Source organism: Anomaloglossus baeobatrachus, chromosome 3, assembly GCF_048569485.1.
Source record: "Anomaloglossus baeobatrachus isolate aAnoBae1 chromosome 3, aAnoBae1.hap1, whole genome shotgun sequence".
In the NCBI taxonomy this organism is placed as follows: domain Eukaryota; kingdom Metazoa; phylum Chordata; class Amphibia; order Anura; family Aromobatidae; genus Anomaloglossus; species Anomaloglossus baeobatrachus.
The window spans coordinates 650,657,323-650,677,397 of record NC_134355.1 but is presented as its reverse complement, the minus strand read 5'-3'; the positions used below and the strand labels follow the sequence as shown (position 1 = coordinate 650,677,397).

Sequence of the window (20,075 nt, the reverse complement as noted above, 5' to 3'; positions counted from 1 at the left end):
CTTGTAACTAGTGATGAGTGAGCACTACCATGCTCAGGTGCTCAGTACTTGTAACTAGTGATGAGCGGGCACTACCATGCTCAGGTGCTCAGTACTTGTAACTAGTGATGAGCGGGCACTACCATGCTCAGGTACTCAGTACTCGTAACTAGTGATGAGCGGGCACTACCATGCTCAGGTACTCAGTACTCGTAACTAGTGATGAGCGGGCACTACCATGCTCGGGTGCTCAGTACTCGTAATTAGTGATGAGCGGGCACTACCATGCTCGGGTACTCAGTACTCGTAACTAGTGATGAGCGAGCACTACCATGCTCAGGTACTCAGTACTCGTAACTAGTGATGAGTGGGCACTACCATGCTCGGGTCCTCTGTACTCGTAACTAGTGATGAGCGAGCACTACCATGCTCGGGTGCTCAGTACTCGTAACTAGTAATGAGCGAGCACTACCATGCTCAGGTACTCAGTACTCGTAACTAGTGATGAGTGAGCACTACCATGCTCGGGTGCTCTGTACTCGTAACTACTGATGAGTGGGCACTACCATGCTCGGGTCCTCAATACTCGTAACTAGTGATGAGCGAGCACTACCATGCTCGGGTGCTCAGTACTCGTAACTAGTAATGAGCGGGCACTACCATGCTCGGGTGCTCAGTACTTGTAACTAGTGATGAGCGGGCACTACCATGCTCAGGTACTCAGTACTCGTAACTAGTGATGAGCGGGCACTACCATGCTCAGGTACTCAGTACTCGTAACTAGTGATGAGCGGGCACTACCATGCTCAGGTGCTCAGTACTCGTAATTAGTGATGAGCGAGCACTACCATGCTCGGGTGCTCAGTTCTCGTAACTAGTGATGAGTGAGCACTACCATGCTCGGGTGCTCTGTACTCGTAACTAGTGATGAGCGGGCACTACCATGCTCGGGTGCTCGGTACTCGTAACTAGTGATGAGCGAGCACTACCATGCTCAGGTGCTCAGTACTCGTAATTATTGATGAGCGAGCACTACCATGCTCAGGTGCTCAGTACTCGTAACTAGTGATGAGTGGGCACTACCATGCTCGGGTGCTCGGTACTCGTAACTAGTGATGAGCGAGCACTACCATGCTCGGGTGCTCAGTACTCGTAACTAGTGATGAGCGGGCACTACCATGCTCGGGTGCTCGGTACTCGTACCTAGTGATGAGTGAGCACTACTATGCTTGGGTGCTCAGTACTGGTAACTAGTGATGAGTGAGCACTACTATGCTTGGGTGCTCAGTACTCGTAACTAGTGATGAGTGAGCACTACCATGCTCGGGTGCTCAGTACTCGTAACTAGTGATGAGCGAGCACTACTATGCTCGGGTGCTCAGTACTCGTAACTAGTGATGAGTGGGCACTACCATGCTCGGGAGCTCAGTGCTTGTAACTAGTGATGAGCGGGCACTACCATGCTCGGGTGCTCAGTACTGGTAACTAGTGATGAGCGGGCACTACCATGCTCGGGTGCTCAGTACTGGTAACTAGTGATGAGCGGGCACTACCATGCTCGGGTGCTCAGTACTGGTAACTAGTGATGAGCGGGCACTACCATGCTCGGGTGCTCAGTACTGGTAACTAGTGATGAGCGGGCACTACCATGCTCGGGTGCTCAGTACTGGTAACTAGTGAGGAGCTCGGGTGCCTGGTACTCTTAAAAAGCAGTTTGACGCTCGGACGTGCACGACTTGTGTAGGTGGTATAATGGAAGTCAACGGGGAACTTGAGCATTTTCTAGAAGATTTTGGTAAAAATGCTCGAGTCCTCACTGACTTCCATTACTCGAGTCACGCCGGTCGGAACATCAAACTGCTTGTTACTGGTACGGATTGTAACCTCTTGGTTTCCGGCAGTTATGTGTGTGCTGGCTGTGTAAGGCTACTTTCACACTTGCGTTGTGCAGCATCCGTTGCAATCCGCTGACTTGAGGAGTTCCGGTAACCGTTGCAGGAATCCGTTTACTCCTCATAGGCTTCTATTAAGGGCGGATTGCAACGTTAGGTCTTGCACTGCAATCCAGTGCAGGATTCCGTCACGTTCTACTGAGCGTGCCCAGCAGAACATAAGTGCACTTCTGGTCTGTATGTACAGAGCATGAGGTCTGTATGGAGAGGACTCTGCTCCCGAGGCCACTCCGTGTAGCAATTGTGCACAATCTGTTAAAACCCTGCGACCCTATGACCTCCGTATTCAGTCACTGACACTGTGCAACGACCTGTATATAAAGCATTTAATCATATAATACAAGTGATCTCCGCGCTGGGTTCTCCGTCACGCGCTGCTCTTGGCCTGGTTCAGTTTTTGGTTGACTTCCTCTAATATTTCCTTTTTTATTTTGCTGGTGTCGTATATCTTCAGCATGTCGAACTTCTCCCACGGCCTGGCGGACTTCTTCGCTCGCTCCTTGTGCTTCTCCAGGAGATAGTAATCGAAGTTGATGCCTTTAATGTTGTGTTTTTCCTGTTCCCAACGTTTGGACCAAGGTCGCGGCCTCATCCTGACTTGGATCTTATGGGGAAAGAGACGGCAGAGTACGATCGTTACAGACTTGAATTCACGCGGTTAATATTGCATCACTTTGCTCCAATAATATCCTTACTGAACCGACTTGTATTGGTCAAAATGCTTAAAGGGTTATTCACAGTATCCGTTTTTTACAAATGGGATCGCGGCAAGATGCGGTTACATGCGGTTGTGTATGACGCATGCAGATGCATGTGACTGCATCCTGCCGCCATCCCATTGGAAATTAATTGAAATGAAACGCGTTTGTGACAGATCCAGTTTTGCAGCAAAATACCGCTGTGAGCGCTGCCTAACTGCTTAAACAGGCGGTCCACTACTTTTACATTGCTGTCCTATCTTTAGGATAGGTCATCAATGTCTGATGAGCCAGGGTTTGACACCCCGCACCCGCGCCGATCAGCTGCTCTAGGTCCCGGTGGCGGCGGCAGGTGGCCGAAAATCATCAATTTCGGAGCTGCTCCATCTTCTGATTGCAGCCGGGACTGGGTACTGCACATGATCTGAATGGGAGGCGGATGTGCAGTACCCGGCCGCCGCCACTGACAGAAGACGTAACAGCTACGGCATTGAGCATTTTCGGCTGCCTGCTGTAGCCATTGGGACTGAGAACAGCTGATCGGCGGGGGTGCCGGGTGTCAGATCCTGGCTCATCAGACAATGATGACCTTTCCTAAGGATAGGACAGCAATGTAAAATTAGGGGACAACTTCTGTAATTACTGTTACTATACAGACTAAAGTCCAACATACAGTTTCTTTCTTGTAATTGTCTTTTTTTGTATTTGCATCCAGCTTCACATAGCAGAAAAAGCTACGGTGCTAAAGCTACATTTACCAGCAGCACTTGCTTCTCCTTAGTGCTGCAGACCCCTCTCTCTTCTGTGGACTCCCTAACAGCCCCACCTCAGATTAGCTTGATGATAACTAGATTTAAGTTAGTACCGAACTATTTGTACTACCTATACTCATAACAAGTACTGTCTAAAGGCCCTGTCACACACAGAGATAAATCTGCGGCAGATCTGTGGTTGCAGTGAAATTGTGGACAATCAGTGCCAGGTTTGTGGCTGTGTACAAATGGAACAATATGTCCATGATTTCACTGCAACCACAGATCTGCCAAAGATTTAACTCTGTGTGTGACAGGGCCTTTAGGCTATGAGCCCACGGGACAACGTACCAGCGGGTTTGTCCGCAGGTTTCACGCAGCTGCTCCCTGGAATCCGCAGCTATCCATTGCTGCGGGATTCGAGCATTTTTTTTTTGAAACTATAAAATCATATATTACATCATATATGTTTGAACATTGATAACACTTTTTCTCACAACAAGTTATTTGGAAAGCGTTTTTGTTGCGGGGAAAACCTGCGGGACAAGTGCGGAAATACCTGCAGACGTACCGGCCTCTATCTCCATAGTGGAAAGGTGAGACATCCGCAGATATTTCCGCGTGAATAATTGACAGGCAGTTACATGCGACTGCGGGAAATCCACAGCAAATTCCGCATACACTGAACAGAATTAACAGACACATTCAAAACAAGAAAAATCACTGGTTCCCCCCATTTCTCCAGTATGCACTGGTAAACCCCTCACCGGTGTAGTAAGAATGCACTGGAAACCAGTTTCGTCATTCACTTAGTGGGGATGAGTAAGGTGAATGTCTTGGTATGTTAAGAGTCCAGAGGAAAAAGTTAGGAGCTCTTTAAACTCCTTTAATAAGAGCTGGTAAAATCATGCACATGGCCGTGCTCCGACTGGTAGTGCAGCTCACCGAGCCACAATGTGGACACGGGAGGCCGGCGTGTGACGTCACACTGAACAAGAAGACGGCGACCTCTGGTGCTCAACTCTCCTATGTGTTTCAGAAAACTTCAGTTTCCTTCATTAGGCAGTGATTCACCAGAGAGACCCAGATTCCAGCGATGTGTCACTTACTGAGCTGTGTGCTGTCATATTGATAAAATCAATGTTTCTCCCTGCAGATCTAACAGTTATACAGAGCTCATGAATATGCTGGACTATCTGCAGCACGCCAAGTAGTCCTGTAATGATAAGATCACTGTTTAATCAGTAGTAGATCAAAATTAGAACAAGCAGCCCACTAAGTGACACATCACTGGAGTCAGGATCTCTGCCCCTACATTATGTTGCTCTCAAATTAGATGGGGAAAACTCAGATTCACTTTAAATAGACCCTGATTAAGGAGATCTCTAAGATCATCCCCTACCACTAGGCCATATATTGTACCGAGGGGACATGCTCACCTGGTTAACAGGGATTTCTCGGTCCAGGCAAAGGACTGGCTTCATATTGACATCGAAAGTGCTGTACTCGGGGAGGGCATCGCGCAGGTAGAACAGCGTGTCATCCACTCTTTTTTCCAGCTTTAACACCTGGATGTCCTGGATGCAGGGGTTGTATATCTCGTACCTTATCTCCACACCTACAAGAGAACGGGGCAGAGATGATGAGGGATACAAAGCTTTATAGGACTCAGTCTGGCAAACAATATAAGGCCCTGTGCGCACAATGAGATTTTTGCCACGGATTTGCCACGGTTTTTGCTGCAAAATTGGTGCAGTTTTTGTCCATAAGATTCCTGCAGCCCTTCCCCAGCAACGTCTATGAGAAATCCAAATTGTATGCGCATGTTGCGACTTTTTCCCTTACCGGTTTTGCAGCAGAATTTATGCAGAGAAATTTTCACATTTTTCCCTGTGTTTTGCCATTGACAATGTTAAAAAAAAAAAAAAAAAAAAAAAAAAAAAAAAAAAAATCGCAGAGACAAAACCGCAGGTAAAAACATGGTAAATCCACACCAAAAACTCAGTGCGTTTTTCGGGTGCGTTTTTTGGCCTCAAAACTGCATGACTTTGCTTCCCCAGCAAAGTCTATGAGTTTTCATTTTTGCTGTCCGCACACAACTTTTTTTTTTAAGCTGCGTTTTTTTAGCTTAAAAAAAAAATGGACATGTCAATTCTTTCCTGCGTTTTTCTGCGTTTTCCCCCATGCAATGCATTGGAGAAACACAGAAAAACGCAGAGATCAAACACGCAGCAAAACGCAGCCAAAAACGCACCAAATCGCGGTATAAACGCGTGTGTTTTTTGCTGCTTTTTTTGCCGCGGGTGCGTTTATAGCGGCCAAAAACGAACAAAAACGCAGCGTGTGCACATAGCCTAAATGCGTTTTTGGTGCGGTTTTTCCGCAGGTAGGTGAGTTTTTCTGCCAGAAGGTGAGGTTTTCGCTGGAGAAACAAATCCGCACATAGCCTAGAGATGATACACTTTCATCCATTTATTGGTTACATATTCTGTACATACAGTGATTATGGGGCCACTCTCCTGTCTGACCCTCTGATAACAGCATTCAGAGATAAGGCAGCAAAATATACAGCACTACAGGAACCCCTATACTACAGATGCTCTTTGACTTCTTTTGTGGCATGCTCCGCGACCCCACTTCCACGGGAGAGTGCTGTGGGCACGCTCCGCGACCCCACTTCCACGGGAGAGTGCTGTGGGCACGCTCCGCGACCCCACTTCCACGGGAGAGTGCTGTGGGCACGCTCCGCAACCACACTTCCACGGGAGAGTGCTGTGGGCACGCTCCGCAACCACACTTCCACGGGAGAGTGCTGTGGGCACGCTCCGCAACCACACTTCCACGGGAGAGTGCTGTGGGCACGCTCCGCAACCACACTTCCACGGGAGAGTGCTGTGGGCACGCTCCGCAACCACACTTCCACGGGAGAGTGCTGTGGGCATGCTCCGCAACCACACTTCCACGGGAGAGTGCTGTGGGCATACTCCGCGACCACACTTCTATGAGAGAGTGCTGTGGGCAGGCTCTGTGACCAGACGTCTATGGGAGAGTGCTGTGGGCATACTCCGCGACCACACTTCTATTGGAGAGTGCTGTGGGCATGCTCTGTAACCACACTTCTATGGGAGAGTGCTGTGGGCATACTCCGCGACCACACTTCTATGAGAGAGTGCTGTGGGCAGGCTCTGTGACCAGACGTCTATGGGAGAGTGCTGTGGGCATACTCCGCGACCACACTTCTATTGGAGAGTGCTGTGGGCATGCTCTGTAACCACACTTCTATGGGAGAGTGCTGTGGGCATACTCCGCGACCACACTTCTATGAGAGTGCTGTGGGCATGCTCTGTGACCCCACTTCTATGAGAGTGCTGTGGGCATACTCTGTGACCACACTTCTATGGGAGAGTGCTGTGGCCATGCTCTGTGACCACACTTCTATGGGAGAGTGCTGTGGGCAGGCTCTGTGACCACACTTCTATGGGAGAGTGCTGTGGGCAGGCTCTGTGACCCCACTTCTATGAGAGTGCTGTGGGCATGCTCTGTGACCCCACTTCTATGGGAGAGTGCTGTGGGCAGGCTCTGTGACCACACTTCTATGGGAGAGTGCTGTGGGCATGCTCTGTGACCACACTTCTATGGGAGAGTGCTGTGGGCAGGCTCTGTGACCACACTTCTATGGGAGAGTGCTGTGGGCAGGCTCTGTGACCACACTTCTATGGGAGAGTGCTGTGGGCAGGCTCTGTGACCACACTTCTATGGGAGAGTGCTGTGGGCAGGCTCTGTGACCCCACTTCTATGAGAGTGCTGTGGGCATGCTCTGTGACCACACTTCTATGAGAGTGCTGTGGGCATGCTCTGTGACCACACTTCTATGAGAGTGCTGTGGGCATACTCTGTGACCTGTGCAGAGGTCCTTTATATAGGTAGGGAGATGAAGGTGCAAAAAAACAGGCATAACTATAAAAAGTCTGAGATCTCTACCAACCTTGTCCATCAATTATGTTCCTCAGCAGGAATGTGGCCCCCAGGCCGCGTCCGGATCTATGTATACAAATGCCTACAAATCGGTTGAGTTTTCCATTGGCGTAAGGATCTGCCACTGTGACTGCGAGAATGCTGCCTGGTGATCAGAGGGGAGAGCCACAAATACAAGGGATTTGTATCATATTATCAATCGTCTACAATAAAAACTTTACCATAATGTTGAAAAAAAACCTCCGTTAGGCTGCATCCAAAAATGCTTGCCCATTACTAACCCTTATTCGCTATGTTTGCAACATTGTGCACCACTGTCTGCTCCCCTGCACCGCTACCGTCCACCTCCCAAAGCTCGCCCAATCAGTGTCCTGGCCTGCAGTCCCGCCTTCATACAGAGCCCGGTGGGTGTGCACATCAGCAATCAGGTGACCGCGAGCAGCTGTCAATCATGGTCCGATCAGCCCCATATACGGTAGCGACACAGAACCGGTCACAAGGTCCTATCAGCTCCTTATAGCGACACAGAACCTGTCACATGGTCCAATAAGCTCCATATATCCACAGAACCTGTCAGATGGTCCGATTAGCTCCATATAGTGACACAGAACCTGTCATATGGTCCGATCAGTCCCATATAGCGACACAGAACCTGTCACATGGTCCGATCAGCCCCATATAGCGACACAGAACCGGTCACAAGGTCCTATCAGCTCCTTATAGCGACACAGAACCTGTCACATGGATCTGATCAGCCCTATATAGCGACACAGAATCAATTACAAGGTCCGATCAGCCCCATATAGCGACACAGAACTTGTCACATGGTCCGATCAGCCCCATATAGCTACACAGAACCTATTACATGGTCCGATCAGCTCCATATAGCGACACAGAACCAATTACAAGGTCCGATCAGCCCCATATAGCGACACAGAACCTGTCACATGGTCCGAGCAGCCCCATATAGTGACACAGAACCTGTCACATGGTCCGATCAGCTCCATATAGCGACACAGAACCTGTCACATGGATCTGATCAGCTCCATATAGCGACACAGAACCTGTCACATGGTCCGAGCAGCCCCATATAGTGACACAGAACCTGTCACATGGTCCGATCAGCTACATATAGCGACACAGAACCTGTCACATGGTCCGATCAGCTCCATATAGCGACACAGAACCAGTCACTTGGTCCGATCAGCTCCATATAGCAACATAGAACCTGTCACATGGTCCGATCAGCCTCATATAGCGACACAGAACCTGCCACATGGTCCGATCAGCCCCATATAGCGACACAGAACCTGCCACATGGTCCGATCAGCCCTATATAGTGACACAGAACCTGTGACATGGTCCGATCAGCCCTATATAGTGACACAGAACCTGTCACATGGTCCGATCAGCTCCATATAGCGACACAGAACCTGTCACATGGTCCGATCAGCTCCATATAGTGACACAGAACCTGTCACATGGTCCAATAAGCTCCATATAGCTACACAGAACCTGTCACATGGTCCAATCAGCTCCATATAGCGACACAGAACCTGTCACATGGTCCGATCAGCCCCATATAGTGACACAGAACCTGTCACATGGTCCGATCAGCTCGTTATAGCTACACAAACCTGTCACATGGTCCGATCAGCCCCATATAGCTACACAGAACCTGTCACATGGACCGATCAGCCCCATATAGCTACACAGAACCTGTCACATGGTCCGATCAGTCCCATATAGCTACACAGAACCTGTCACATGGTCCGATCAGCCCCATATAGTGGCACAGAACCTGTCACATGGTCCAATCAGCTCCATATAGTGGCACAGAACCTGTCACATGGTCTGATCAGCCCCATATAGTGGCACAGAACCTGTCACCTGGTCCGATCAGCCCCATATAGTGGCACAGAACCTGTCACATGGTCCGATCAGCCCCATATAGTGGCACAGAACCTGTTACTCATGCGATTCGGTTTCATCTCATAATATCAGAAGCAAGATGTCCACACAATTCTGCAGGGACGGACTCACCCAACACAGATGGTTTACTACTGTCCCAGCGCAGTGTACACAGCCAGGACACCACAGCGCCACGCAACATACACTGGCCATTCTCAGGTACTGCAGCTCAATTCCCATTCACCTGGTAACAGGTGCCAGACCACCTCTGATCTGATATTAATGACCCACCCAAATATATAAATCCTGGAAAAAAATAAATGCCCCCCGATGTGACCGTTTCCCGCACCTGCGTAGAACTCGGGAATGCTGAGGACTTTTCTCCGCTCTATCATGTCCTGTCTTTCCAGATAGTACTTCAGGGGGATTTTCCTGTCCCGAGGGGGTATAAATTCTGGGCTTAAAAACCTGCAAAGAGGAAAAGCAAATACAAAAAAATATCACAATTTTTTCGTAAGGATAAGGTACGGATTCCTCCTTTGTTTTGGAAGAACCAAACTGGAGGCTAAATCCGTCCTAAAACTAATAACAATGGCGGCCAAAGGATCCACCGAGTGGTCACAGATCCTCCGACACTAATGTAAAGGGCGTTACTCTGGACATACCGGACCTGATTCACTATTGCACTTGCATCTTTTTTTTTTTATCTAGTTTTTGGTGCTTTTCATGCGCGTTTTACTCTTCCTTTTTAAATTTGCTGCTGTTTTTATTATATATTTTCGCCTGTCTTTGTGTTTGGTTCGTCAATATAGGTGGGGACTGGGATTTTTATTTATTCATCAATTGCAGCTTTGCAAAAAGTCTCTATTTTGGTGTGCGCATTTACTCCAATGCCCCCTCTGGAGTGACATCAGAAATTTTGGTACAAATTTTGTGACATTTTATCAGAACATGTGATTTTTATATTTTTTTTTCCTCACTAAAAAGTCACTCGGGTTAAAGAAAACAATAAAAGAACTTTTTTTTATTTTCTGCAAAATGTTTAAACCGCGTGCACCATTTTGAAGAATTGGGCACAAAAAAAACATTGACAAATAACACGACAAAAAAAAACAAAAACAAAAAAAAAAACACAAACCCACACATGATGGTTCCATCCCATAATGTCTAATATGACTTAATGTCACATCAAGAGCATCTATGGCTGGTTTAAAAAAATAAATAAAAAAAAACAATACAACGTATTTCATGGATCGAGAGGGGCCGGGTGAGGGGGGGGGGGTCAACAATGTGCCAAGTGAAGCCAATTTAAGCTCAAAGCGGAGACAGACTTCACTGGGGTTTTTACTTTAACCCCTTCTGCACGTGGAATGTACTGGTAGGTCCACTGTCTGGTCTACATGTATGATAGCAGTTCAAAAGCTGAGCCCACACCATGCGAAACAGATGATGGCTGCATTGCACAGCCCACATCTGCCTCTAACAGCAGCGAGCAGAGCTGAGCTCCTCTCACTAAGGGGCACTTTGCACACTACGACATCGCAGGTGCGATGTCGGTGGGGTCAAATTGAAAGTGACGCACATCCGGCGTAATCGTATCCTCGGTGTAGCATCTGTCATTTCCATAATTTGGAAATGACCGATGTTACGATGTTGTTCCTCGCTCATGCGGCAGCACACATCGCTGTGTGTGAAGCCGCAGGAGCGAGGAACATCTACCTGCGTCCTGCAGCTCACGCCGGCTATGCGGAAGGAAGGAGGTGGGCGGGATGTTTACGTCCCGATCATCTCCGCCCTTCTGCTTCTATTGGCCGCCTGCCATGTGACGTCGCTATGACGCCGCACGACCCGCCCCCGTAATAAGGAGGCGGGTCGCCAGCCAGAGCAATGTCGCAGGGCAGGTGAGTGCATGTGAACCTGGCGTAGCGATAATGTTCGCTACGCCAGCTATCACCATGATATCGCAGCTGCGACAGGGGCGGGCACTATCGCGCTCGGCATTGCAAGCCGTAGTGTGCAAAGTGCCCCTAAGGCTATGTGCCCACGGGAGCTTGTACCTGCGGATATATCCACAGGTACGGCCGCAGGTTTCCCGCAGCACCTCCCCGGAATCCGCAGCTATACATAGCTGCGGGATTCCAGCGGAATTGTTGCGGTAAACCTGCGGATATTCATGCGATTTACCTGCGGAACTCCCAGCCTCAATCTCCATAGTGGAGGGCCGGGATTTCCGCAGGTAAATCCGCAGGAATAATTGACATGCAGTTATGTGCGGCTGCGGGAGATCCGGAGCATATTCCGCAGCCGCACATTCCGCAGCATGGATGCAGCACTCCCCATGTCCCATAAGGTAACATGGGGAGTGTCTGCACTTGCTGAAACCTGCGGATTTATCTAGAAAATCCAGATAAATCCGCAGGTTTTCAGCTGCAAAATCCGCAGGAGCAAGCTCCCGTGGGCAAATAGCCTAATAGTTTAATTCCTTCATGATATCGGCCTTACATGAACGTTGCATGTTAGAAGTGGGTATATGGAGTGGGCTCATGGGGTGAGATCCACCCTATACTCAGCAGGTAATTGTGTGCTAAAAGGAACCTGTCAGGTGCAATAAGAACCACGAGCAGTTCTGGATGCATATTGATAATCCTTGCCTAACCGTTCCCGCCTATAGTAGCATAGATGAAGAGATCTTTACAAAAAGTGTTTCTAAAGATCCCATATGATATGCTAATGAGGCCAGCAAATAGTTGTAAGGGCATTCCTTTCCTTGCCTAGTTGAGCCCCATAGCATGATAGTCGGCCCCTGTGGGCATGCTAACATGCTAATAAATGCGCAGTGTCAGAGCCATGGTCGCTTTCACCTTTGCTGCCACAGCTCGTTTTTGATGTAGTGCGCATGATCAGAAGTCCCGGGCTTCCAGTCATGCACACTATGAAGCCGAGTGTATGCGTTCAGGCTTCAAACTGGTGTAGTGCGCATGACCGGAAGTCAGGGGACGTTCTGATCTGGCGCACTGAGCCGAAAACCAGCGGTGGCAGCTGAGGTGAGAGCAACCATTCCTCTGACACTGATCATTCATTAGCATGCCCACAGGGGTGTGCCAACATGCTAATGGGGCCAACTAGCCAAGGGAACTAACACCCTTGTGACTAGTCGCTGGTCTCATTAGCATATTATAAAGGACTTTTAGAGATACATTTTCTATAGATCTCTTTATCTATGCTAGTGTATACAGGGATGGTTAGGCAGGGATTAGCAATATGCACCCAGAACTGCTCGTGGTTCTGGGTGCATATTAAGCCAGGATCTGCTGCTAACAATTGTGGGCAGAAAAGAGCTCCAACTGCGATTGTTAACTCGTTAAATCCTGCTGACAACGGGATTAAACACGCGTTGGCCCAGGAACACACCATTTTATGCTCTCATTGGTGTGCCCAGGACCTGATTGTGGGTCACAGCTTGGTTGCTGACAGCAGGGGGGGGAGGGGTGTCTGCTGAAAACCTCCGAGCTAGCAGCACTCCTTTGAAACTTGCCTGTGGAAGGGCTTCAAAGGAGACTATGATTTTCACAATATGCAGTAATGCTACAGCACTGTTGTATATATAACAAGCGGTCAGATGATCACAGGTTATGATCCCCTAAGAAGACTAATATAAACAGTGAAAAGAAAAAAAAAAAAAAAGCTGAAAAAAAAATTAATGAAAAAAAAACAACCCATAAACGATAAAAATCACCCCCTTTTTGCCCCATTAAAGATAATAAATACACATCTGGTATCGCTGTGTTCAGAAACTGTCGATCTATAAAAATATAAAAATTATTAACCCGATCTGTAATAAAGTAAAAAGAAAAAAAAAAAAATTAAGAACGCCAAAATTACATTTTTGGATGGCAGCTGCAAAACCACAAAAAATGCTGTAACAAGCAAAAATACATACATAAAAACATAATTTCTATCTTAAAATGGTATCAATAAAAACGTCTTGTGCCGACAAAAATAAGCCATCACAACACGGCTCCATCAACCAAAAAATGAAAACATTACGGGTCTTGGAATATGGCAACAACTCCCCATTTTTTTTTTTTTGCAAGCTTCTTAGTTTTTTTTCATCACTAAAATAAAAAAAACTGGACTTGTTTGGCATCGCTGTAATCGTACCGATGAGGAAAATCGTTTTGCAAGCTCAGATTCACTACAAAACGGACGCTGTACAAACTATTCCCAAAAAAAACCCGTCAGAATTATGTTTTTTTCCTCCAATCTCTCCCCATTTGGAATATTTTTCCTGTTTTCCAGTACACTGTGGTAAACTGAATGGTGCCATTCAAAAGTGCAATGCGTCCCGCAAAAAAAACAAAAAAACAAGCCTTCATAAGTGGACAGAGAAATTAAAGCGTTATAGCTCTGGGAAGAAAGGGGAGGAAAAAAGAGAATTTTGTTTACTTACCGTAAATTCTTTTTCTTATAGTTCCGACATGGGAGACCCAGACCATGGGTGTATGCTACTGCCCCCCGGAGGACACACAAAGTTACTACACTCAAAAACGTGTAGCTCCTCCCTCCTAGCATATACACCCCCTGCCAGCCAGATCTAGCCAGTTTAGTGCAAAAGCTGAAGGAGGACATCCACCCACAAGAAGAGACGGAGTAAAATCCGGCAGAACCGGAACCTCTGCCTACAACAATAACAGCCGGTGAAGACACACGGAACAAGAAACCTGCCAACAGGCAATAGGGAGGGTGCTGGGTCTCCCATGTCGGAACTATAAGAAAAAGAATTTACGGTAAGTAAACAAAATTCTCTTTTTCTTTATCGTTCCTTTATGGGAGACCCAGACCATGGGACGTTCCAAAGCAGTCCATGGGTGGGAATAAAAAGACACTGAGAAGCAGGCAAACCTAACTTCACAAATGGGCGACAGACGCCGGAAAAATGCGTCTGCCCAAGCCCGCGTCTGCCAAAGCATGCGTGCCTTGGGTAGTGCTTCGAAAAAGTATGCAGACTAATTCGAGCTGGAGTCTGACAGACCTACTGAGCCGTAACCTGGTGCCTGAAAGCCCAAAAAGGCGCCGACAGGTCTGATCAAATGTGCTCTGATCCCCGCGGGGAAGGCACTTGAGTACACTTGTAGGTCTCGGAAATGGCCGACCTAAGCCAACGAACCAGGGTCGGCATAGATGCCGAGAGACCGCTACGCTGACAAACAGTCAGCACCAGAGAGGTGCACCGCCTAATAACGGCGGTGCGAGACACATAGATCCGGAGCGGCCGCACCAGATCCAGGATATGCAACGCTTCCTTAAGCGATGAATAGGAGCCGGACAAAAGGAAGGCAGGAAAATTGCCCCGAATAAGGTGGAAGCAGTAACCGCCTTAGGGAAAAAGTCCGGAGTCGGATGAAGACCACCTTGTCTTGATGCAAAAGACCAAAAAAAAAGGGGGTGACTCCGAGGGAGTGCAGCCAGAACTCTCTGGCGTGAAATTATAGCCACTAGAAAGAGTACTTTCTGTGAAAAACACAACAAAGAAACCTCCCGAAGATGGCGCAAAGGGGGGTTTCCGGGAACCGGGAGGACCGGATTAAGGTCCGAGGTCTCCATAGGCCGCCGGAAGGCGGAATGATGTGGGATGCGCCCTTAAAGGAGCGCACCGGAGCCAGCCAGACGATTCGCTGCTGGCACATACTGACAGAGCCGAGACCTGTCCCTTAAAGAGGGATAGTCCTAGCTGTAGACCGGACTGTGGAAGGGACAGGAGGGTCGGCAAGGCCAAAAAAAGGTCAAAGGACACTTTGGAGCTCGAGTCATAGTGGAGATGACTTCAGGAAGGATATCAGAAGTCGCTAAGATCCAGGACTCAAGACCTACGCCGTCATTCTGAGAATCCAGAATTCTGACGGGGAAAAAACTGACCTTTTGAGAAAAGGTCTGAACGGTCCGGAAGATACGAAGGCAACCCAACGGACAGAAGGAGCAGGTCAGAGTACGAAACCTGCTTGGGTCAATCTGGAGAATGACCCGACGGCCCCCGTTACCGATCTTGCGCAGGACTCTGGACAAGAGGTAGAGGGGGAAATTCGTAAAGAGACAAAGCTGGGATCAAACATGAACCAGTGTGGCTACCGCAAAACCTGAGGGTTGTGGACCACGGTAGGACAGCTGAAATAGCCTGCCTCCTAGTTTTCACATCTAGCATGTGGACTGCGGATACGGTGGACTAGGAGTCCCTTGTCCACTGAAGTATGTTGAGCCGCCATGATTGCCAGGCGGCTGAGTGTCCCGCCTTGGAAGCTGGTGTAGGAAAACGCTGTCACGTTGTCCGACTGGACTCGAATGTGCCTAGCCGCCCACAGATGGTGAAGGCTTAGAGGGCGAGAAATACAGCCCTGATTTCCAGCACATTGATCCAGAGGGCTGATTCGGACAGAGTCCAAGCGCCCTGCGCTCCACGGTGGAGATATACTGTTCCCAAGGCGGATAGGCTAGCATCCTGGTGAGGATCACCCGGAACGGACCAGAAAAAGAGCGCCCCTGAGACAGAGTGGCCGAAGCCACCACTGAAACGAGCCCCTGGTCAGTGGCGAAGCCACCACCCCGTGGGAGGAGTGAGTTCGCTAGTACAGCGGAAAATATCCAGTCTCAGAGGACGCAGAAAAAGCTGGGCAAGGAACCGCTTCCATTGACGCCCTGAGAACCTCTGGTTCGAGGTCAGAGTGGACTTGGACAGAAAGACAAGCCACCCGATAGGTCAGAGTGGCGAGAGTGAACGAAGCACTCTGCTAAGAGTCAGCACTGGATGAAAACCCAACAAAAAAAAAAAAAAAAAAAAAAACCGTCCAGGGCCAAAGATCACTGCCAAACCCTAGGGGAGCAGGACCCTGATCACAGCTGCCCCAATGAGGATACTCGAGGAGCCTTGGCTGACCCCAAGGGAAGCCACGAACTGGACCACTCCGATTGTCAAAACGCAGTCAACGCTGGTGTGAAACTGCGATTGACTCCTGCCGATAGGCATCTCTGATGCCAATGTTTGCTAGGGAATCTCCATGGAGTCTTGATTGATCCGGTGAAAAAAACACACGGAACAAAACCAAGACTCAATGAGAAAAACTGTTTGGCGGGTGGACAGAAGTCCATCCTGTAGCCAAGGGAGATAAAGTCTCGCCCCCAACTGAACGGAGACGTGTTAGAACCCTACGTCGCCAGTGGAGAGAGCCTGCCACCGACCAAGGAGCTTGTTGGCGTGGCTAAATAGCTCGGAGAAAGCTGACTTAGTGACAGCATCTCCTGCGGCCTTCTGAAGACGCAGCTTCGAGCTATTTGGTTCTATGGACCTAGGCTGAGCTAGAGGACGATCAGACGGAGGAACGGAAACCACCGAAACCTCAACTGATTCCTGTCCTGGACAGGTGCCCTGGTTTAGGTTTGTGGCAAGGAAGAACACTTCCCGCCAAGAGCTTCCTTAATTTCACTCAGTTGGTTCCGAGGAAACTGGTCTCACCAAGTGGGAGCCCAGCAGGGAACCTCCATAGAGGCATCTGCCTTCCAAATCCGAAGCCACAGGAGCCTGCGGATAGCGAGGAAGGGAGCCCAGATCACCGCCGTGCGGCGTCCAGCATGGCAGACCTGGTATAGGATGAAAGAACTGAAGCCTGTAAGTTCAGGCAACCGTTTTGGCATAGAGTCCCTGTGGGAGGATGCATCTCCTCCAAAAATCAAAGAGAATGCATGTGTGTGCCTCCTGACACAAAGCAAAAAACTGGCTAGATCTGGCTGGCAGGGGGTGTATATGCTAGGAGGGAGGAGCTACACGTTTTTGAGTGTAGTAACTTTGTGTGTCCTCCGGGGGGCAGTAGCATACACCCATGGTCTGGGTCTCCCATGTCGGAACGATAAAGAAAAAACGAAAAATGCAAAATTGGCGCTGCCGTGAAAGGGTTAAATCCCAATGTCAATCTCGGACAGTGGTACTTATAGGTGCATGGTCCACGGGTTACGCCGCTCAGCGCACCCTTCATAGCAAGCCACGGATTGGCATCTGGGGGTTGTTGATGGCCTGTGTGCTGGCCATGACGGATCATAGGAGACTGGGCTATTCCAGTATACAGTACAAGCGATCAGACTTATTGTTCTGGCTACGACGGTGACGTCACATCAGCAGAGGATATCACCGCTGCAGTCAGTCAGCGGTTGTAGCGGTTAGGTCACTGCTGCGCATAAAACACCTAGAGATAGATCTGCAATGATCAAGCAATGATGAGGGTTATAGTTTCTCACCAATCGCAGGGCACAGATTACATTATAAAGAGAAACTTCACCTCTTCTGCGATTCTTCTGACGCTTTCTTGTCAAAGATTAATGGCTTCACCGGAGGCTTGAAAGTTGTAGATTCTCCATCACTAAGGAGTCTGGCCGGAGTGAAAGTTCCTGTAACGAGAAGGGAAAAAATGGATTTTGTGTATACAGTGGACCCTTGGTTTATGAGAACAGTCCGTTCTGGGACTGTGCTTGTTAACCAAGTTACTTGTCTAGCAAAGCAAGATTTCCCATAGGAAATAATGAAAGCTCAGACAATTCGTTCCACAACTTGTGCAATGTCCCAACCTGGTCCCCTATTGTGTCATTCCACACACGCACAACACACACACACATAGGCAGGGTCCTCTCTCCTTTGTAGAGTGTGAGCCCTCGCGGGCAGGGTCCTCTCTCCTTTGTAGAGTGTGAGCTCTCGCGGGCAGGGTCCTCTCTCCTTTGTAGAGTGTGAGCCCTCACGGGCAGGGTCCTCTCTCCTTTGTAGAGTGTGAGCCCTCACGGGCAGGGTCCTCTCTCCTTTGTAGACTGTGAGCCCTCACGGGCAGGGTCCTCTCTCCTTTGTAGAGTGTGAGCCCTCACGGGCAGGGTCCTCTCTCCTTTGTAGAGTGTGAGCCCTCGCGGGAAGGGTCCTCTCTCCTTTGTAGAGTGTGAGCCCTCACGGGAAGGGTCCTCTCTCCTCCTGTACCAGTCTGTGCCTTGTATTATTCATAAATATTGTACTTATCCCTATTATGTATACCCCTTCTCATATGTAAAGTGCCATGTAATAAATGGCACTATAATAAAATGAGTTATACATATAGTATGTGTTATTATTATTATTTATTATTATAGCGCCATTTATTCCATGGCGCTTTACAAGTGAAAGAGGGTATACGTACAACAATCTTTTTTTTTTTTAAATCAGATACTTTTTTATTAAAACAGAATACACATAACCGAATAACAAATCGGCATCCAAATTAAGTTTATCACATCTGTTACCCCTTTAACTCCCCCTCCCGCCCCCCTCCCCCACCCCGGCAGCAACACTTCTCCCCGATACTACATCCCATTTAGTACACACTTAGAATACCCTCCAACTGCAGTATAGCAACCATCCCGTTCATCCCGCTGTGCAGGAGGAACAACTAGTAACACAAAAACAACAAAACACACACATCAGAGGTCTCCGGCCATCCCGGTCCCAAATCAGTTTACTGGTCCATCACTCGTCCTATTCACATTGCAGCCAAGGAGACCAGAGCTTCTCAAACATTTTAACATTCCCCCTTCTTTCATACACTCCCTGTTCCAGCTGAAGAATACATTTCACCCTTTTAATGTACTCTCCCCTGGTCGGGGGGTCTTTTTTAATCCAGGACCTGGCAATTAGCTTTCTTGCCGCATACAGCAGCCTAGCAATGACAATTTTCATAGTATTTTCCACCCCAAGCTCCTCAACATATCCCAATAGGCAGATCACTGGTTCCCTGGGGAGGACACACCCATATGTTCTTCCTATCTTGTGGATAACCTTAGTCCAAAAGGAGACCAGTCTCGGACAAGACCACCTCATGTGAAAAATACCTGCGTCAGATCCCTGACACCTTGGACACTCCGAATTCCTTTTCAACCCCATTTTAAACATCAGTAAGGGAGACCTATATACCCGGTGAATCACGTATAGGTGAGATATTCTGGCCAGTTCGCTCATGGAAAGTTTAGGGACATACTCTAAGATACTCTCCCACACCTCCTCCGTTATCGGCCCAACTTCCTCCTCCCATTTAGATTTAATTGGGTAGTCTAACAGAAAGGTATGTAATATATATTTATATGTGCCAGAAATTATCCCTTTAGTGCTTCCTCCCCCCTTACACACATACTCCAGTACCAGGTCAGTCTGTATGGCCACACTTTGTTTAGCCGCTTGGGCTGCAAGTACAACAATCATTAACAGTACAAAACAGACTGGTATAGGAGGAGAGAGGACCCTGCCCGCGAGGGCTCACAGTCTACAGGGAATGGGTGATGGTACAATAGGTGAGGACAGAGCTGGTTGCGCAGTGGTCTACTGGACTGAGGGCTATTGTAGGTTGTAGGCTTGTTGGAAGAGGTGGGTCTTCAGGTTCCTTTTGAAGCTTTCCAGAGTAGGGGAGAGTCTGACATGCTGAGGTAGAGCGTTCCAGAGTATGGGGGATGCACGGGAGAAATCTTGTACGCGATTGTGGGAAGAGGAGATAAGAGAGGAGTAGAGAAGGAGATCTTGTGAGGGTCTGAGGTTGCGTGCAGGTAGGTACCGGGAGACCAGGTCACAGATGTAAGGAGGAGACAGGTTGTGGATGGCTTTGTAAGTCATGGTTAGTGTTTTGAACTGGAGTCGTTGGGAAGCCAGTGAAGGGATTGGCAGAGTGGCGAGGCTGGGGAGTAGCGAGGGGAGAGGTGGATTAAGCGGGCCGCAGAGTTTAGGATAGATTGGAGGGGTGCAAGAGTGTTGGAAGGGAGGCCAG

The 20,075-nt window shown here is 48.6% G+C and overlaps 1 protein-coding gene across 1 annotated transcript in view; it reads right to left on the bottom strand.

The window, feature by feature from the left end:
• Window positions 1-2,243: 2,243 nt before the first annotated feature.
• The window catches only part of MRPL19 (mitochondrial ribosomal protein L19), a 21,465-nt gene continuing 3,633 nt past the window's right edge, over window positions 2,244-20,075 (bottom strand). Inside the window, exons 2-6 of the mRNA XM_075338803.1 lie at window positions 17,589-17,697; window positions 9,617-9,735; window positions 7,367-7,501; window positions 4,821-4,999; window positions 2,244-2,535 (exon numbers count right to left, since the gene is read on the bottom strand). Coding sequence (XP_075194918.1) covers window positions 2,299-2,535; window positions 4,821-4,999; window positions 7,367-7,501; window positions 9,617-9,735; window positions 17,589-17,697 — 779 coding nt within the window. The 3' untranslated portion in view covers window positions 2,244-2,298. The remainder of the gene's footprint in view (window positions 2,536-4,820; window positions 5,000-7,366; window positions 7,502-9,616; window positions 9,736-17,588; window positions 17,698-20,075) is intronic.